Here is a 16,582-nt window from a genome sequence, read left to right as displayed (position 1 = left end):
TGCTCACTGTTCAGGTCTGTATTCCAAACTGTTCTGTTAAGGTCTGATGCTCTAGAACAGCTACATTGCACCATGAGATCTAGTCATAATAGACTAGATAAATAAAATAAAGTGGAAGTACTTCCATCATGCTTTTATAAGAGTTCCTACTAGTTCCACAGTAATGAAGTTTGGGTAGAAAAGTGAGTATCCTGTAAAGACATTCTGCCTTTTAAACTAATTAGGTTTCTCCATTTGTTGAGGTATAAGATTCTTAAGAAATACTGAAGCAATTTACCAGTCCTGTCAGAATCTCTTTATTTGTATCCATTTTTATTTAGCATATACAATTTCAGCACAGACATTGAGTAGAAGTGTCTATTAACATTGTCCTATAAATGTTGTGAAGACGACTTTGAGAAGAGCACTGATACGAGGGGCCAGCCCAGTGGAGTTATTTGCAGGAAAGGGTAACTTGCTGCAGAAAATACTGTTTTTCTTAAGACAGCACAGTTAGTTAGTACTGCATCTTTACTTTTAACTAAAGTCTTCCCAGAAGTTTCTCAGTCTTTCAGAAAAGAATCACCCTTTCTTTGAGGACATGATATGCTTAGTTCTCAGAATTAAATCGTTGTAGAAGCCCATGAATGTTGCAGGTGATCATTTCTTGTTTGCAACAGTGCAAACGAGATCAAGTTATATTAACAACTTGCAAACAGGTGGTAGTTCTACCTTCAAGTAGAAATCTGATAAGGAGCACAAACTTAGCTGTTGGATCAAGAAATACTGGGTTGTAAATATAGGAAGTTGATCTAAAGCCCAACTGTTAAGTTCTCTGAGAAATGTAAATGAATGTTCACTCTAACACTTACTTACCTAAAAGTGTTTTATCTCATTGATAATGGTGGAATTTTAAAGAACTGATGATCTGTTTGAGAATTAAGTTTTGTCTCTGCTACAAACTTGGATAGTCTTGGAAAGTCTCAGACTTACAAACAGCTTTTAGAAAAGCAGTTTGAGTAGTTCTTTGTACCTAAATCAAATACAGTATTAAGTGTAAGTATCATTATTTAAGATCATTTATTTTATGAGGTGAAACTAAATTACACTGACCACGTATGACTGCTATGCATGTAATGTTTAAAATACAACATTAGGATTTAGTATGGATTGCAAAGTTCAGTGGGCTAAAGACAGAGGAAACTAGTACAAGAAATCAGATTACTTAAATTGTGAGTCACTTAGCATTTACTGCTTGCTCACATCTACAGCTTTGCTGTAAACTTTACTCTTTGCAGTACATCCATTCATAACAAAAAGCTGCCATTGAATAATCAGCCAAATGTATTCATTTACATACTGCAGTATTCTGTATTCTTCCTTCAAATGACAAACCGTGTATGCTGTAGGACAGAAAACAATGCACGGTGGATCTCCTACTTCCCTACTGTAGTTGCTCTTTGACAGCTGTAGGTGCTGTCTTACCGAGTCAGTGCTGTGTTTTCCAGCTTAGTCTAAAGAGCTTACTCTTACGACACTATTACCTCTGTTCTTATAATAGGTATCTCTCAAATTTAAAACTGATCTGCTAAATAATAGTGCATGCTTCATTCTTTTACAGTTCTAGTCCCTGAAAATTTAGAGGGAATGTTTATATATCAACTTGTGGAAAGCCAAGAACCTTCAGTGCCTATCTTACGGTTACAACCTAATCAATTTAGGATAGTGGACCTAGAAATCACTTTTTATCATATCAAAAATTTAGGCTTACACTTCTCCATATTCTGAGTTCAATTCTATTCCATGAATTGAAAAACAATGTATTTTTGTAACAACTTTGCTTGCACTCATACTGATTGGTCAGGAATAGATCAAGTAATCTAGACAACAGCATCCCTTTTCTTCAAAAAGGGTCAGTGCTCATACAGAGTTGTTCCTAGCACAATCAGAACAGACTGCAGATTTTTTATGAGCAGAAAAAGCTCACAGAGGTTGTGGTGCTAATTATTGATGTAGTTCTGGGGACTGACATCCAGGGCAGTAACTATTTCAACAGGACTTTAGAAAAAAGTGCTTGTAATAGTATCACTCCTTAGTGAAAAGTGGTTTGTGCTTTTGAGTGTGATCTTGCAAGGCACTCTATTTTCAATTTTAGATGACAACTTTTAGCAAGAAAAGGCAGGGAGTTGTACTTTAGTAATCTTGTGCTCTCAATTTAATGCATCCATTTCTGGCAAATTACTTCACACTTATGTAAGCTGGATCGCTTGAATGAAGTTACTCTTTCCTATATTTAGTATCTATCCATTTAAGAATACACACACTGTACCAAATACTGTAAGTTACAATGAAACATGCAACAGTGAATAATCTCTATTATCAGGTGCCTAGAACAGTTTCATCATTTACAACTTCATTAGTGGGGAATACATCCATTATGCCACTTCTCAATAATTCCCTGCATATTCAAGAAAATCCTTTCAGGCTATATTTTCCTCATACAAAAATTTTATGTTACCAGACACACCACAGTTGAAGTGTTAAGAGTAATTACATGCACAAAGAGACAACTAAAGTGCAGAGCCTGTGGGATATATATTTTTTATTTATGTTATTGCAGAAGGTGATTACTGAAAGATTTCTTCTGCATGAAGATGAATAAAATACTTTCAATAAGCTTCAGATGCTGCCCACTGCATTGTTTTTAAATAAAAATGCTTACTTTCTATACAGACAACAGCAAAGTAGTAAGCAAACTTGCAACACATTCCTTTAATATCAAAATGTTTCCAAGGCAACATTATTAAAGTTATACCACAGTCCCCAGTAACATCAAGCTCTATAAAGGAGGTGGTAGGGAAACGTTCTTTATCCAGTTAATAGTTTAAGTGCTCTTCTTCTCTTCACCCAGCAAGTTCACTGTTGCTTTTTTGGCTGCAGGAAAAAAAAAAAAAGTTTAATTTTAGTGGCCTACAAACCAAGTGGCCTATACAGTGTTCTTGAGCTGCATAAAAATTTTATCTTCCTCTTAAGTTACAAAATAAACATAATAGTTTTAGAGTGTGTGCGTGCATGCATGCATATATATATATGTGTGTGTGTGTGTATGCATAGATGATACTGATAATGTAAGGCTTTTCAAGAATAAATTGTGCAGTGAACCTAAACCATACATGAGGAGCAGCACAATAAACAGCACAGACTGTCTTACTACTATTTTAAGGAGAAAATAGGGCTACTCACAATCTTTAGGACATCCAGATTCACAGCAAGAAGTTACTACCAAGCTGATGAAATAATGTTTTCTTAAAAAATATATACATATGTGCAAATTTTTGTATCTAAAAATAGGAAAGAGGAGTAAGTGATGGAATGAAGACAGAGGAATCCTATGTGCGAGATGGAAGAATATTCTTTAAGATATCTCCCTAACAATAATGACTCAGTGAGGCTCGTACAGCAAAAATTCCAAGAATACCAGAGAAAGGCAGATCATTGAAATACTGATAGGAAAAATGGCAAGTTAGGTAAGAGGAAATCACGCTGCATGTGGTGTTTGGGGGAAAGGAGATTTAAGGTGCTCTGAAGTTTCTTCTCAAAAAATTTCAAATTAAATTTAAATAAACCTTTACTTCAGCTACTACAGCTACTTAATACAATTCCTTTTCTTACTTGTAAAATTATCATCAGACATTTTAGAGCATAAGGGTCCAGTTTAGATTGCAAAGAAATAAAAGCAGAAATTACACAATTAAGCCATTTAAAAAAAATTAAAATTTTAATTTATTTAAAAGTTGGCTCAGAATCCTTTGATTTCCAGAGGAGGGAAAAGTACAAATACTTATATAGACAGGAAAACTTAACTTCACATGTTGCTGTTTGTTGGGAGTTCAAGGATTTGCTTTACTAGATGTTTGGCAGTTCTTTCATAGTACCAGGTATTCAAGATGGTATTTCAGGAGATGCAAGAATGCACTGAAACAATAACTGTATTTACAGAAGGTATCTTGTGAGGATGTGCTGACCTGTCTCTCTACAGAGAGAGTATTTATATGGATATGTATGTTGGAAAGACACATGAGCTAATTAGCTATTTCATACAATTAATAGCTTGCTTTCATCAAGCATAACTGCACTTCTAGAAGCTAAAATTGACTGCAATCCTCTTTTCTTGGTACCTTCATCCAAATTTAACTTCTCCATTAAAATTTATACAATCTTCTTACAAAATTTTCTTCCAGAGCCGATAAATATGAACTTTAATATTAGAGTTGCAAAGGTGAACTCTTTCTAATTGATGTGATTAGTGAATGGTCTTTTCCTCACCTTCTTTAGTGATGGTATCTGCAGTTTCTGCAGCCTTGTCTTTCAGGTCTTTAACAACACTGTCCAGCTGAGCTTCGTGCTTCAGGAAGAAAGGGCGGATAATTCGATGATAGAGAAACTCTGCCCCATTAGAAGGACTTGGAGCCATGCACCACAACAAGAAGCCACACTACATGGAACAAGGACATCTGCATTAGTACAGGAAGGGAGGTAGGAGACAGAAGGTGTAGCCAGTCATCTTAACTCTGTCACAGATTTGAGTATATTTAAAGCAGTACGTGACCTTCATTTTGCATGGTCACAGCCTAATAAGTATACCTATCAGTATTGTTTCATATAATGAACCTTACATCGGAATAATTTCATATTGATAGGATAAAGGAGGAGGGCTGTAGTGATAAAGCTAATCTGTTAAAAAAAAAAAAGCTTTTTTTTTTTTTTTTTTAGTTTAGTATAAAATCTAATTAGACAAAACATTAGTCTCTCTAGCTAGGCATGACTGAAGGTGTAGATCCCTCAATCACTTAAATGCAGCCAAAACATATTCCTGTCCTTTCTACTTCCTTACTTTGAAAATGCCGTAGGGGGATGAATGGGATGGTGTGCACCCCAATGTTAAAACTGACACGAAGATAGGGTAGAGCCAAACTATGCATAGAGCATAGACATGGGAAACACTTTCAGATTGCACAATTTAGGTATAGCTTTTATACCACCATCTGCTGGGGGAAGTGGGGAGAGAAAAGAAAGGTACTATTTTTGCATCTTAAAAAGGGGAGTGAAAAGACAGCTATTCCGTGTGTTACAAATATCTGTCTTCACCACWGGAGCACCTTTTATTTGGCGTCTGTTCCACTGTTACATAAAATAAAAAGTTAGCTATGCAAACAAGATCAAAATACTCCAAGAATGGCAAGTCCCTCAACTAAATTTGCTTCTGCTCTGCAAGTATATACAAAAATGTTTTGCAGTGATAAAACTTCAACAAAATTAGGCAGATTTTCTCAACAATAGTATGGTTCCTTCTAGACACAAAGAGTACACTATTATCGGATGTCACAACCCTCTCCAGCGAATAAAGGCAGAACAGCTTCTCAGAGAAGACCACTTGAGATTTTCTTAAAAGACAAATCAAAACCACCACAGCCTCAGACAAAATATGCTTTGCTTTAGACATGATTAAGCATTTGAGGATTTCAACATCTTTTTGTGAGGGGAGAGAGAGAAGAAAAAAAACAAAATCTGAACTTTTCCTCCTGGAAAAAAACACACCCAAATACATAGGGTAGACACTAAAAATACAAAATATCAAACTAATCATTTAAACTACAGTAAAAGTGTAAGCAACTTAAATTTTGCATTTAAATTAAAGTGATAATGCCACCTTTTAATACTGTTGGCAAATGGCACTTCTTTTAATAGCTCAGATTTCAAAAGTTTTCCAGTATACATATCTTCACATAACAGTATCTCCAGCAGACAAAGAGATAGCGAAGGCATGTTTCAATGAATGCACCAGGGCTTCTGAGAGAAAGCAAAGCTTTTTACTTATTTATGAGGTTTCCAGTATACTGCATAACATAAAAGCATTTCCTAGAAATTGATCTGATTACAGTATCCTTTCAGAAATCCACTGTGTCTAGCTAGACATTTCTGGCTCCTTCCTTCTCCTCATACTTTTGATTTTCCACTGGAAAACTGCAAAGACAAAGCCACACCCAAATATTACTTTGTCACATAAGAAACTTCTGAACAACAATTTGACCATTACAAGGTGACTAAGTCAGTAGAGGTTATCTTAAAAGGAAGGTTCTGATGTGAGTTTAACAAAAAGAATAAAAATTCTTTTGAATTATGAAAACCACATAGTCTTCTTCAGATAAGCCTTCCAAATATTTTGGATTATCTTCCCTCTGTTCTTCCTCAGATAAGGGATATTGAGATTGAAAATCCTACATGTTTTGCTGTTCAGACATGTGAAATTTTGGCCTAGCTTTCACTGCAATGCACATCAAGATAAAATTTCTCTCTGTTATGCCCATCTCTTGAAGTAAAGATCTTTAACCTCCTGCTTCTGGAAGAGATTGCTACTCTTTTCTTTTTTTCTTTTTTTTTTTTTTAAGGCCGTTTTTCCTTCCCCTAGATAAAACCATTTATGATATATTTGGAGCTGGAGAGGTATCTTGACAGGATGTCTCTTCAGAAAGTACAGCTCTTTCCTGGGGAGAACAACTGCATTCTATGGAAGATTTTGCTAAACCAATTTAACATCCTTTTAGGTAAGCTTTAAGCTTTTTCTTTCAAGTATGTGGTTGTCACAGAATGTATCAGAATGACTTAAAAGTAGATGTTTTCCCAGAAGAGAAAGAAAGGTTTTTTAAAATAGAGTTTTTCAAAGTAAAGTGCCTACCAATGAGAATGCCTAGCATTCAACTCAAGGGGCATTTCAATTAATTAAAAGAAATAATTCAACACACAATAAAATATGGCATTAGTAAGTAGCAATTGCTGTAGTCTCATTAAGCATGTTCAGAGAAAATAAAAGCAAGAAGTGATGGAATACTTATTTTCAAAAGCTTCTATTTATTTGGGACATAATATAGCATAAAGTATATAGCATAAAGTATATTGTGCTGTTATCTTTCATTAAAAGCTGAGAATTATATTGATTTTATTTCCTGGAAAGAATAACTGGCTAACCACTACAAGTTATTTTACTTGTCCCAATATAGATAGATGTTAKTTAGCTCTCCTTTCTTTTAGGAAATCCCTCAGCTATAAGTCCAACTTCCCCTGAAATTAAAAGAACTCAAAGTTACCTTTACTTGCCTAGGAACAAAATTAGTCATTTTGATTTTACAGTCTTGTCCCAATCTAGTCAAGGAAAAATTAAATCTTTTCCAGTTACAGATTTGTTCTCAAACAAACCTATTACTTTTGAAATTTACTGAAACAGACGATTAAACATATTTTCAAGAGAATATGTACCAAAGTTGCAAATCTCAGTCTTTTCAAAACTTGAGAGTGTCAGACTGCTAAACCTAGTTTATTCTTCCCTAATCTTTTGCGAAATTTTAAAATTACATAGATCATCAAACCTAATATGGTTTGTAAAAAGAGGCTGAGAAAACTCAGACTATGAAAAGTTTTAACTGGGGGGAAAAAAGGTATTATACTCTTTGGGTGCCTGCAGTTCAGCCACAGGAAGGAATGGTGTTCATGGAACAGAGTTACTTCCATTATGCAGTTACCTGAGCTAGATTTAAAACACTTGGATCTGGTGCTAATACCTGTTCTTGCCCTGGCAGCACAAAACAGTGTTCAACTAGTTTCTGCGCTACAACAGATGAAGTGATTGCAGCTAGGAAACATGGTGTATGATCCCATGACCAGTTCCGTGCTTCTACAGATAGAATACTATCAAAACCCAAAACATGCCTTACATGACTGCAGATGTGAACTCAACTGACTACTTTAGTCATTAAAACAAGGTGTTTGTTTTCATAAAAGTGAAATAGCTTTTTAATGGAAATCAGTAATTAAGTGCATAGGGGGCAGGGGTGAGAGGAGAGAACCCCTGTCTTCAAGTCAAAAGCCCTGAAGTCAGTCTGCTACATTTGAAGTGCTACTGCCCTCACAATGAAAACTCCTACTTCATTTGACTGAGTGCCTCTTAGTAGCACTTTACATAATATAACCAGTATGAAGTATCTGCTGGAATTCTGTTCTGAAATAGTATTTTAGTATTTGAAGAAAGAACTATTAGTAGGCTCTGGAGTCTCTTCCCCTTCCACTTTCAAGAATACTCCTAGAATAACCTCTGCTACTTTCTTTGACTACACTATGTTAATGCCAAAGAAATCATTAAATAATCAAGAGATATACTGAAAAAGAGGGAAGCAGATTACATACTCACAAAAATTTTTTTTCTTGAGTTGTACACATTTCCTGTGCTTTAGAGAACAATGAAGATAAATAGAAAATAGGCATTACTAAAAAAATAAAACACAAGAAAACCCAAAATAGTTCTCAGCTGGAGAACAAAAGTATATGCAAACATAGTAACATATTTTCAAAGGAGTGCTTCAGCATGCCTTGTATCCATCTGTAAAAACTCCTAGTGCACTTAAAATTTTAAGGTTGCAGAGCTTAAGCTCTGAATTGCAGAAATATGGGAACACCTAAGATCAGAGTTTCAGTCCTGCGTATCAAAGTATACAGAAACTGCAAGTAGCCAAGACTCAGTCCAGAGTACAAGCTACAAGATGTACAAAATGAATGTCAGTATGCAAATTTAGCATATTTGAAACATGAAAGAGACTTTGAAATTTGCATGTATGACATATCTGGGTTTCCATTTCATAAGATCATAAAGGAAACCTAGAGACACCACGAACTATACTACAAGAGGTTTTAGTCACAGCTGGATTGAAAGTGCYGAGCTGTGGGCTTTCCCCTTTTTTCCACAAGCAAGCTCTCCCATCCTTCCACCCAGTTAGCAATGCTTTCTGATTCTCAGCCAAAGCCTTCCGCCTGCCTTTGCATCACAAAAGCAAATCTCTCCTTCTCTCCACTACTGACAGCAAATACTTTTATGTATATGTCCCTTCTGTGGCTACCCTAGAAAGCCGTGCATTTATCTTAAATGCTTCCTTCAGTTATTTTGCTTTATGCTGAACTGAGAAAAGTATCTTACTGTTCATGCCACCACTACATGTAAATGTGGTATTTCTGGTACAGTATTATCAAAGCCATCTGTGTTTGGTCTTCACTTGCTAGGTCAGCTTGAATTTCAATTGCATGCTCTTCAGAAAGGGTGTTGTGCTGGCATGAAGAAATCCTTGGCACCTTTTTTATCACCAAGACATTAGGAAAGAAGATCTAAAAATGCACTGTATGAATTCAGAACTGTTAATGTGAGTATACATCATATACATACATATACTGGCTTTCAGCTGTACATCTGCAATAGCCTCTTCTTTCCTAAAACACCACAGTTCTTTCCTTGCCATCCACCCCAGCTTCCCCTCTTGCTTCACCAAAGTATCAGCCTTAGGCAGATCATTTTCACAGTACTAGAGTAACAAATTACATGTAATCAGCATCTAAAAATAAGGTGTGACTGTGAATGATTCCAGGGAAATTTGTTGTCATCTATTTGTTCTGAAAACATTAAACCAGGTACATCAGAAGTCTTGTTTTAGGGGAGAAGGAAATGAATTAACCTACCTTTAGCATGTAGTAGAAAGGGAACCAGGACAGAAAGATATCAGAGAAGAATTCTGATATGCTGAAAATACCATACACAACCCAGTAAGTCAGCCACTGTGTGTCATCATCTTTGTTGGGGCTTTCAATAGCTTTGATTCTGTGAAGAAAACAAAACAAGCGAGCAGGTCAGTAGTGCCGGTTTTATCTACAATGGTGAGGTTTTTATGTCTTAGATTGGTTGTTACCCATGAATTCCCATGATTTAATTTCTCTATATGCTGTACAAAAGAGACTTAAACAGTATCTATCATACAGACAGTGGGCCCATGATCTTTGAATAGCAAAGCCTTTTTCTACATGTAAGGCTCAAAAGAGAAAAGATACTTGAGCTATTCCTAGCTCTGTGGTTAAAAAAAAAATAAAAAAAAGCAAGCCTCCTCACCTATCAATTAGTTGGAGAAAGGAAGAGGGGAAAGTATTTGGTCAGTTCTGCATGCATCTACATTAACATTTTAAATTTAGTTCAGGATTTTGAAGTGAATCTTAAATATCTTTACTTATCATATATGTGAGCTAGATTCCTTTTTGAAAAGATAAACCAGAAGATGTGCTCTAACTACTAACAAGCATTTCCACTTCGCTTCCACAGAAGGAAAATAGAGCTTGTGCAAAGTAACCTCCCCCAAACATGGGTAGTGTGGACTGCAGATCTGCAGCAGCGACTGCTTTGCTCTATAAATCCGCTACTATAGAACTTGCAAATTAAGATGTAGCCTATGTTAGCAAGAACARTGCAGAACAATCCCTAGTAAAGTCTTGGGGTTCCTATTTAATGACTAAATGCCTTTTTGTTCTCCARCTTCTAGGAGAATGTAGTTCAGGTTTATACAGTTTTAACAATAAAATAGCTTGAGTAAAAATGCACATGAGTTTTCTTTAGTAAAAGAAGTAAAGCAGAGATTCTATACTTGCTAAGTCCTAGACTACTACCATAAAAAGTTCACAGAATGGTTGAGGTTGGAAGGGACCTCTGGAGATCATCTAGTCCAACCCCCCTGCTCAAGCAGGGTCACCTAGAGCATGTTGCCCAGGACCCTGTCCAGACAGCTTCTGAATATCTCCAGAGAAGGAGACTCCACAACCTCTCTGGGCAACCTGTTCCAGTGCTCTGTCACCCTCACAGTGAAAAAGTTTTTTCTCATGTTCAGATGGAAGCATCTGTGTTTCAGTTTGTGCCCATTGCCTCGCGTCCTGTCGCTGGGCACCACTGAAAAGAGTCTGGTCCCATCCTCTCGACACCCTCCCTTCAGATACTTGTACACATTGATAAGATCTCCTCTCAGCCTTCTCTTCTCCAGGCTAAACAGGCCCAGCTCTCTCAGCTTTTCCTCAKAAGAGAGATGCTCCAGTCCCCTAATCATCTTGGTAGCCCTTCGCTGGACTTGCTCCAGTAGTGCCACATCCCTCTTGTACTGGGGAGCCCAGAACTGGACACAGTACTCCAGATGTGGCCTCACCAGGGCTGAGTAGAGGGGGAGAATCACCTCCCTCCACCTGCTGGCAGTGCTCTTCCTGATGCACCCCAGGATACCATTGGCCTTCTTGGCCACAAGGGCACATTGCTGCCTCATGCTTAACTTGGTGTCCACCAGCCCTCCCAGGTCCTTCTCAGCAGAGCTGCTTTCCAGCAGGTCAGCCCCCAACCTGTACTGGTGCATGGGGTTTTAGAAGAAAATGCTAGCAAGGGTGAATTTGATAATATGAAACTTGAGAGTATTAAAAAGCATTTATCCTCTCCACTCATGCCATAGGATTAAAATTTGTATACTCTGTTTAATGAATTTCATTTCAATTCTCTTATACTTTTATTCCCTTAATATTAAACATGTTGCTGCTGAAGCAACATCTGTGGGATGTGCCAGAAGTGTAAAGTTTTCTTTTAAAATCTGTAATAAAGATTGACAGTTAGGGAGATTTAGAGAGTGGAAACTACAGAGAGAGAGCTATCTGTGAGTACACTTCCTGCTTTGTGAATTCACAAACCCTTTGGAGTGTGTCCCTTCCTAGTTCTATAAGTTAAGAGAAAAAAAATCAATCATGTGGCATGTTTTAGAAGAAGTACTGGCATACCCACCACACAAACATGCGCACACACACACACACTCTTAATTGGCTTAGCTACTGGACTGAATTACTTTGAAACACCATATGAAGATTTTGCACTTGCATTATACTTATGTATTATTTCAGTTAGAGCCTATGGCTGTCAGCAAGGTCCTCCGTAACAGCCCTTGCCCCACACTATTAAGCACAACAAGGTGTGGTTGTTAACATACCACATCAGCCCAGCTGGAAAAACAGGTTTGCCACAGGTGGACAGCAGCAGGTCTGCTTACTGCTGTTCCTAACAACACAGCATTAGGAAACAGCAGTTCCAGGCACTTTTCTCAAAGGCAGTGCCAACTTCACTACCTCCTGCCCTCCCACTCTAAACCACATTTTTTCCTAGGCCTGCACCTCTCTTTCAGTTGTTCTAGTATCACTGGATAGGGAGCTCTACAACAAACAGGAGGTGAGGGAGAGGRTTACTGGTCTGAGCTGTTTTCAAAGTGTGAAACTACACTTCTGGAAGGAAAGAAAAAAGTACAAGTAACTAGTAGGGAAGTTACAGTGTTGAACAAAGGGACAAATAAAGGAGAGAAGTGAATTAACTGCAAAGTTTCTCAGTGTTACAGAAAACTTGCAGCAGGCCTTATGTGCATGAATTATTCTGGTTCTGCCTCCATTAGAGGCATTTATATTGATGGATATTTCAGATTTCATAACATGCATGTTTGTGAGAGAATGCTCAGCGGTGAAACAGCTAACAGTCTTGCTATTTTCCAGTCATTGTTTGAAGCCATCCACAGATTAAGGAGACATTGTTTAATTTTTGTTGACATTATTAAAGCCATCTTAGAAATCATGAAAATTAGAAATTTTCATCAAAAAGCTTAGAATCTCCACTGCTGTAGCAAAGGGCAGATGACATGATATCGCAGTGCTAATAAGACATATTTTATTAACTTATTTTCTCTCTTACAAAAATGAATGACCTTTAAGAGCTCCATAAGTGCAGTGCTATAGGTGTGCCCCATCTGAATTTTCACCATCTGCTGCTGTACTTCCTTAAGCTGATGTCCAGCCTAGTCAAATCAGAGAATTGGAACTGACTGCCTCTATATGGACCTTAAACAAAGATCCCTAATAATAAACAAATAATAAAAAAAAAGTATCAGATTTAAGAAGTTAGGCAGATAGACATTTTTTCTTGTCTGTCAGGCATTCATTGACTTTTAAAGTACTTTAGCTTCATAGGTATACCTGTTCAACATATGCTTATGTCTACAACATATCCACTCATCCAAAAATCTCAAGATATGGCATCCTTTGCTCCAAAGTATTCATGATCTGTGAATAAGTCCTGATAGCACCTACCAGGCAGCACTGCCAATCTTGCAAATTTCAGTCAAACTGTAATGCTGTGAATCCTCAAGTGCTGAAGCAATAAATGCAAATMGAAACTATTTTTTTTATAACTATGAATTACTAGCCCTGATGGCATTAGAGAAAAACATTTGAAAACACTAACCCCAAGGACATAGCACTAGAATAATTAATTAAAAAAAAATTAAAGCAACTCTAATGATATGAATGCTGGCAACACAGAAAATGAGCCACCCCCAAAATCCTGTCCTTTAAGCTTAGGAATCACAGGACCACTAAACTGGGGGAGAGAAAGGCTGCCCTGTAGCCCAGCCAAGCAAAAGTCAAATTATTACTTGATCTTGAGAACTGTTATTTTCATTGCAGCTTGTGTGCTATACATGGTATCCTACAGTTTTCTCATTCTTCCTCCTGGAGGTGCTCAGAATTCTAAAAAATAAGGATTGCTTTTATCAATGATAAGGAAATTATGAACAAGACACTTTTATGGTCAAATGCTCACAAAAAGTAGTTCTGCAAGTGGACAAAAAATTGTCTGGTTTAACCATCTGATGTGTGGCATTAAATCCAACACCATCCAGATGCTGTTTTCTTGCATGCTGTGGAATCCAATGCACAAGCCAATCTTCCTCCTGTAATGGTCTGATCTAGATATCATAGGACAAGTTCACCAGGCAGACACCACCACACCCACTAAGGTATCAGCCAGCAATGTCAGCTCAGAAAAGTACAAATTGCATCTGTTAGCGATGTCTCCAGCCCTAATCCCACTTAGCTGGCGGCGGGAGGAGGGGGTGGGGAAGAATAGATGAAGCAGGGCCATCAGTGACTAAAAGTTTTAACTGCAGTCAAGGAAAGGCAAGTATCTGATGAATGTTCTGCCTCAGAAAGGGGAAGAATATGTCCTTCAGCTGAGCGTGCCAGTGTGAATCCATATTCTAGCTCTTCTCTATTTAAAAATAAAAGGAAAAAAGTTATCTCCATCCTTCCCTACTTATACAGTATTTCAAGAGTAAGTCACAGAATATTCAATTCATATTCAAGAATCAGCAAGTACAATGTAGTTCTATAAAATATCCGAAATGTTTTTTGTCATTTGTAACTATTTTCTTTTCAACATCTGAATCTCACTATAATTAGACCGAACTTTAGTAACTTATTCTGTAAGAAACTATTGGACCTCTGTAATGTTCTGTGCAACTAACTTTAGGAGACAATGTGTGCACTACTTCAAGCCAAGAATTTTTTTTTCCCCCCATGTTAAATCATGAATCGATCAGTGTAATACTCTAAATGCAATCTCCATTAGTAAGTGAAAGCATAGAGATCAGAGAGGAATGCAGATCATGAGACACTGGCACTAGAGTCAAATTTAGAACAGCCTTCTTGTAATGGTTATTTGTACATCATAAGAACAAATAAGTCAGTCCCAGTAGCGCATAACATTACAATCTCCTAACAAAAAAAAACAGAACATCCAAAACCTAGAGTTTCAAATTTAAAAAAGAAAAGAAGAAATACACTGTCAGTTTTTTATCACTGCAAAGGATTTTATATAGTGTTTATACACTAACTGTAGAGGACTTTATTTAAAGCCTCTAACAACTATTTACAGTAGCACGTCGGAGGTAACAGTAGTCATTGTGAACACCTTCCAGGAGACTGGATAGTGAATTTTCCAGCTCAGTTATTTTAAAAACAGATGTTTGTCCAGTAGAGAAAATGACCTGCCATGGGCCAGCACTGCCACTTGTACAAGCAGATGGTGACCCAATTGAAAACTTCTTGGCTGGGTTCATTTCTGGCAAGATCTCTTCCCTGATAACCTGCTAACTGCTGAGGCCAAAGAAGAAGTGCTGAGGCTGCCATTTTCTCTGTCAGTCCAGGGCTTTATGTAGGTACATTCATTTATGTAACTACAGTCTCAGAATACCAGTTCAATTTTGATTGTGTGTGTCTCAGAATCAGTCAAACTGAATTCTAGATTGAGTGTGGTTATTTTTTCCTGTTACCTGATAATAATACATACTGGTCTAATTTTAGTAAGTTGCCAAGTTCAGTTCATTCACGTAAAGCATCTGGCTCCTTTTGACAAAAATAAGATCTTTTCCAGGAAGAGACTGTTACACATTCCTAAATTAGCTCCAGCATAACAAGTTATTGTTAGTGTTAATTCACACATACAGTACTCACAGAGAAAGTTTATTGTAATTTCACTGGTTTGGAGGCTGGGCTTTTTTGAGCTGAGTCCAGTTAATAAGATGTGGAAGCCAGAGACCAAGAAAGACATACCAAAATCTATTAGTCTAGTGTCATGTAAAGCGATCACTCAGAACCCTGCAATCTACAAGGCATACCTGATGACTCTTATAAAGGTACAAATACACAATTTAATACAAAAGATATAACAGGAGCCTCCAGTATAAGCCAAGAAATCTTTGGTGCACAGTAAGCCACCCATGCATCAACCTATGTATTTCATACCACACTGCAGTGCTTATACTAAACCCAGTGCTCATGCTGTAGTTAAAGAAGAGAAACCATTTTGTTCATCCTTCCTTCAGTTTTCTAGTCAGTGATACACTGCATGAGTAGGCAGGCATATTTTTGACCCTCCTAGTTGTGCATGGCACTTTTTTTAACTTGAAAAAAATGAAATTCCCTGTATTTCTAGATCTTATACTTACCAGTGCATCTCAACTCTTTGTAGCAGTTTGTTGGTATTCAAAAGTAATTTACTTTTAGCTCTCCAGTCATCCCTGTGGGATCAACACTCAGCTGTAACACAGACCTCCTAATTATGGCACCTCCCTGTCATCCTCATTTCAGACCCATCTTGGCAGGCTGCCTCTGTGACATCTGGCATCACTTCAGTGAAGGAAGTACCTGTTTATTTGTATTTGCTTTTTTACTTCTTCTTTTTCATCCAGCAATTAAAAGCCTCATGTCTTCCATCTTTCTTTCTCCTTACTGTATCCACTAGCAGAGCTATGCATTTCCAAATCCCAAAAACATCTTTCTGCCAAATACTCTACAATATTTGTAGATTTGCAAGCCTGCCATCTCCCCATTCTCATAATTCTCATGTATCCAGAAGATGGCAGCAGATGAACTCATGAAGGGACAACAAGGGGATTCATTGTCCATGGAGAGCCAGATATTAGTAGGAGGCAACACCAAATAATACAACAGTGGTACAAAGGCTTCCAGCTTCATTTCTTCAAAGAATGGAGACTGAGCTAGCAAGGGGAGCACAGGGCACTCTGTCTACCAGTGAAGCGAGTTCTACAAACTACATGTTAAGTCAGCACAAAGCCAGATTCCCACAAAAGCAGCAGTCCTGTCACCTCAYTGTTCTCTGCTTATTCTTACTCCCTTTCTTGTGCTGGAACAAGGGTCACGTGATAGATCAGTTCCCCAGTTTTAACTCAAGTTAAAACTAGCCTCTCCTCCCCTGCCCCCCGACTTTTTTGCCAGGATAGATTAACCTTTGTCAGTTCCCCAGGCCATCTGCCAAACAGGTAACTGCTTGTTCCAGCACACTGGCCAGGCAATGCAGGCAGTGCTGCACAGCAGTGGC

At 37.5% G+C, this 16,582-nt stretch overlaps 1 protein-coding gene across 1 annotated transcript; it reads right to left on the bottom strand.

Annotated features, from left to right (window-relative positions):
* Positions 1-280: 280 nt before the first annotated feature.
* On the bottom strand, positions 281-13,399 carry REEP5 (receptor accessory protein 5). The gene is made up of 4 exons (XM_026059887.1): positions 13,338-13,399; positions 9,535-9,673; positions 4,306-4,474; positions 281-2,913 (listed from the first exon to the last, which is right to left on the bottom strand). Exons 1-4 carry the CDS (start codon positions 13,382-13,384, stop codon positions 2,864-2,866), a joined length of 405 nt encoding a protein of 134 aa, XP_025915672.1. The 5' UTR covers positions 13,385-13,399; the 3' UTR covers positions 281-2,863.
* Positions 13,400-16,582: the final 3,183 nt, after the last annotated feature.

This window comes from Apteryx rowi, unplaced genomic scaffold (assembly GCF_003343035.1).
Source record: "Apteryx rowi isolate R43461 unplaced genomic scaffold, aptRow1 scaffold_161, whole genome shotgun sequence".
NCBI lineage: Eukaryota > Metazoa > Chordata > Aves > Apterygiformes > Apterygidae > Apteryx > Apteryx rowi.
The sequence above is the reverse complement of the archived record's forward strand: the minus strand, read 5'-3'. Positions and strand labels throughout refer to the sequence as shown.

What these genes read in the sequence shown, in the direction of transcription:
- REEP5 (XM_026059887.1), bottom strand. Translation starts at nt 13,384, where the DNA reads ATGTATAGCACACAAGCTGCAATGAAAATAACAGTTCTCAAGATCAA. An exon ending in ATAACAGTTCTCAAGATCAA is followed by an intron (nt 9,674 to 13,337) that starts GTAATAATTTGA and finishes TTTTCTTCACAG; the next exon opens with AATCAAAGCTATTGAAAGCC. An exon ending in AGATACCATCACTAAAGAAG is followed by an intron (nt 2,914 to 4,305) that starts GTGAGGAAAAGA and finishes TTTTTCCTGCAG; the next exon opens with CCAAAAAAGCAACAGTGAAC.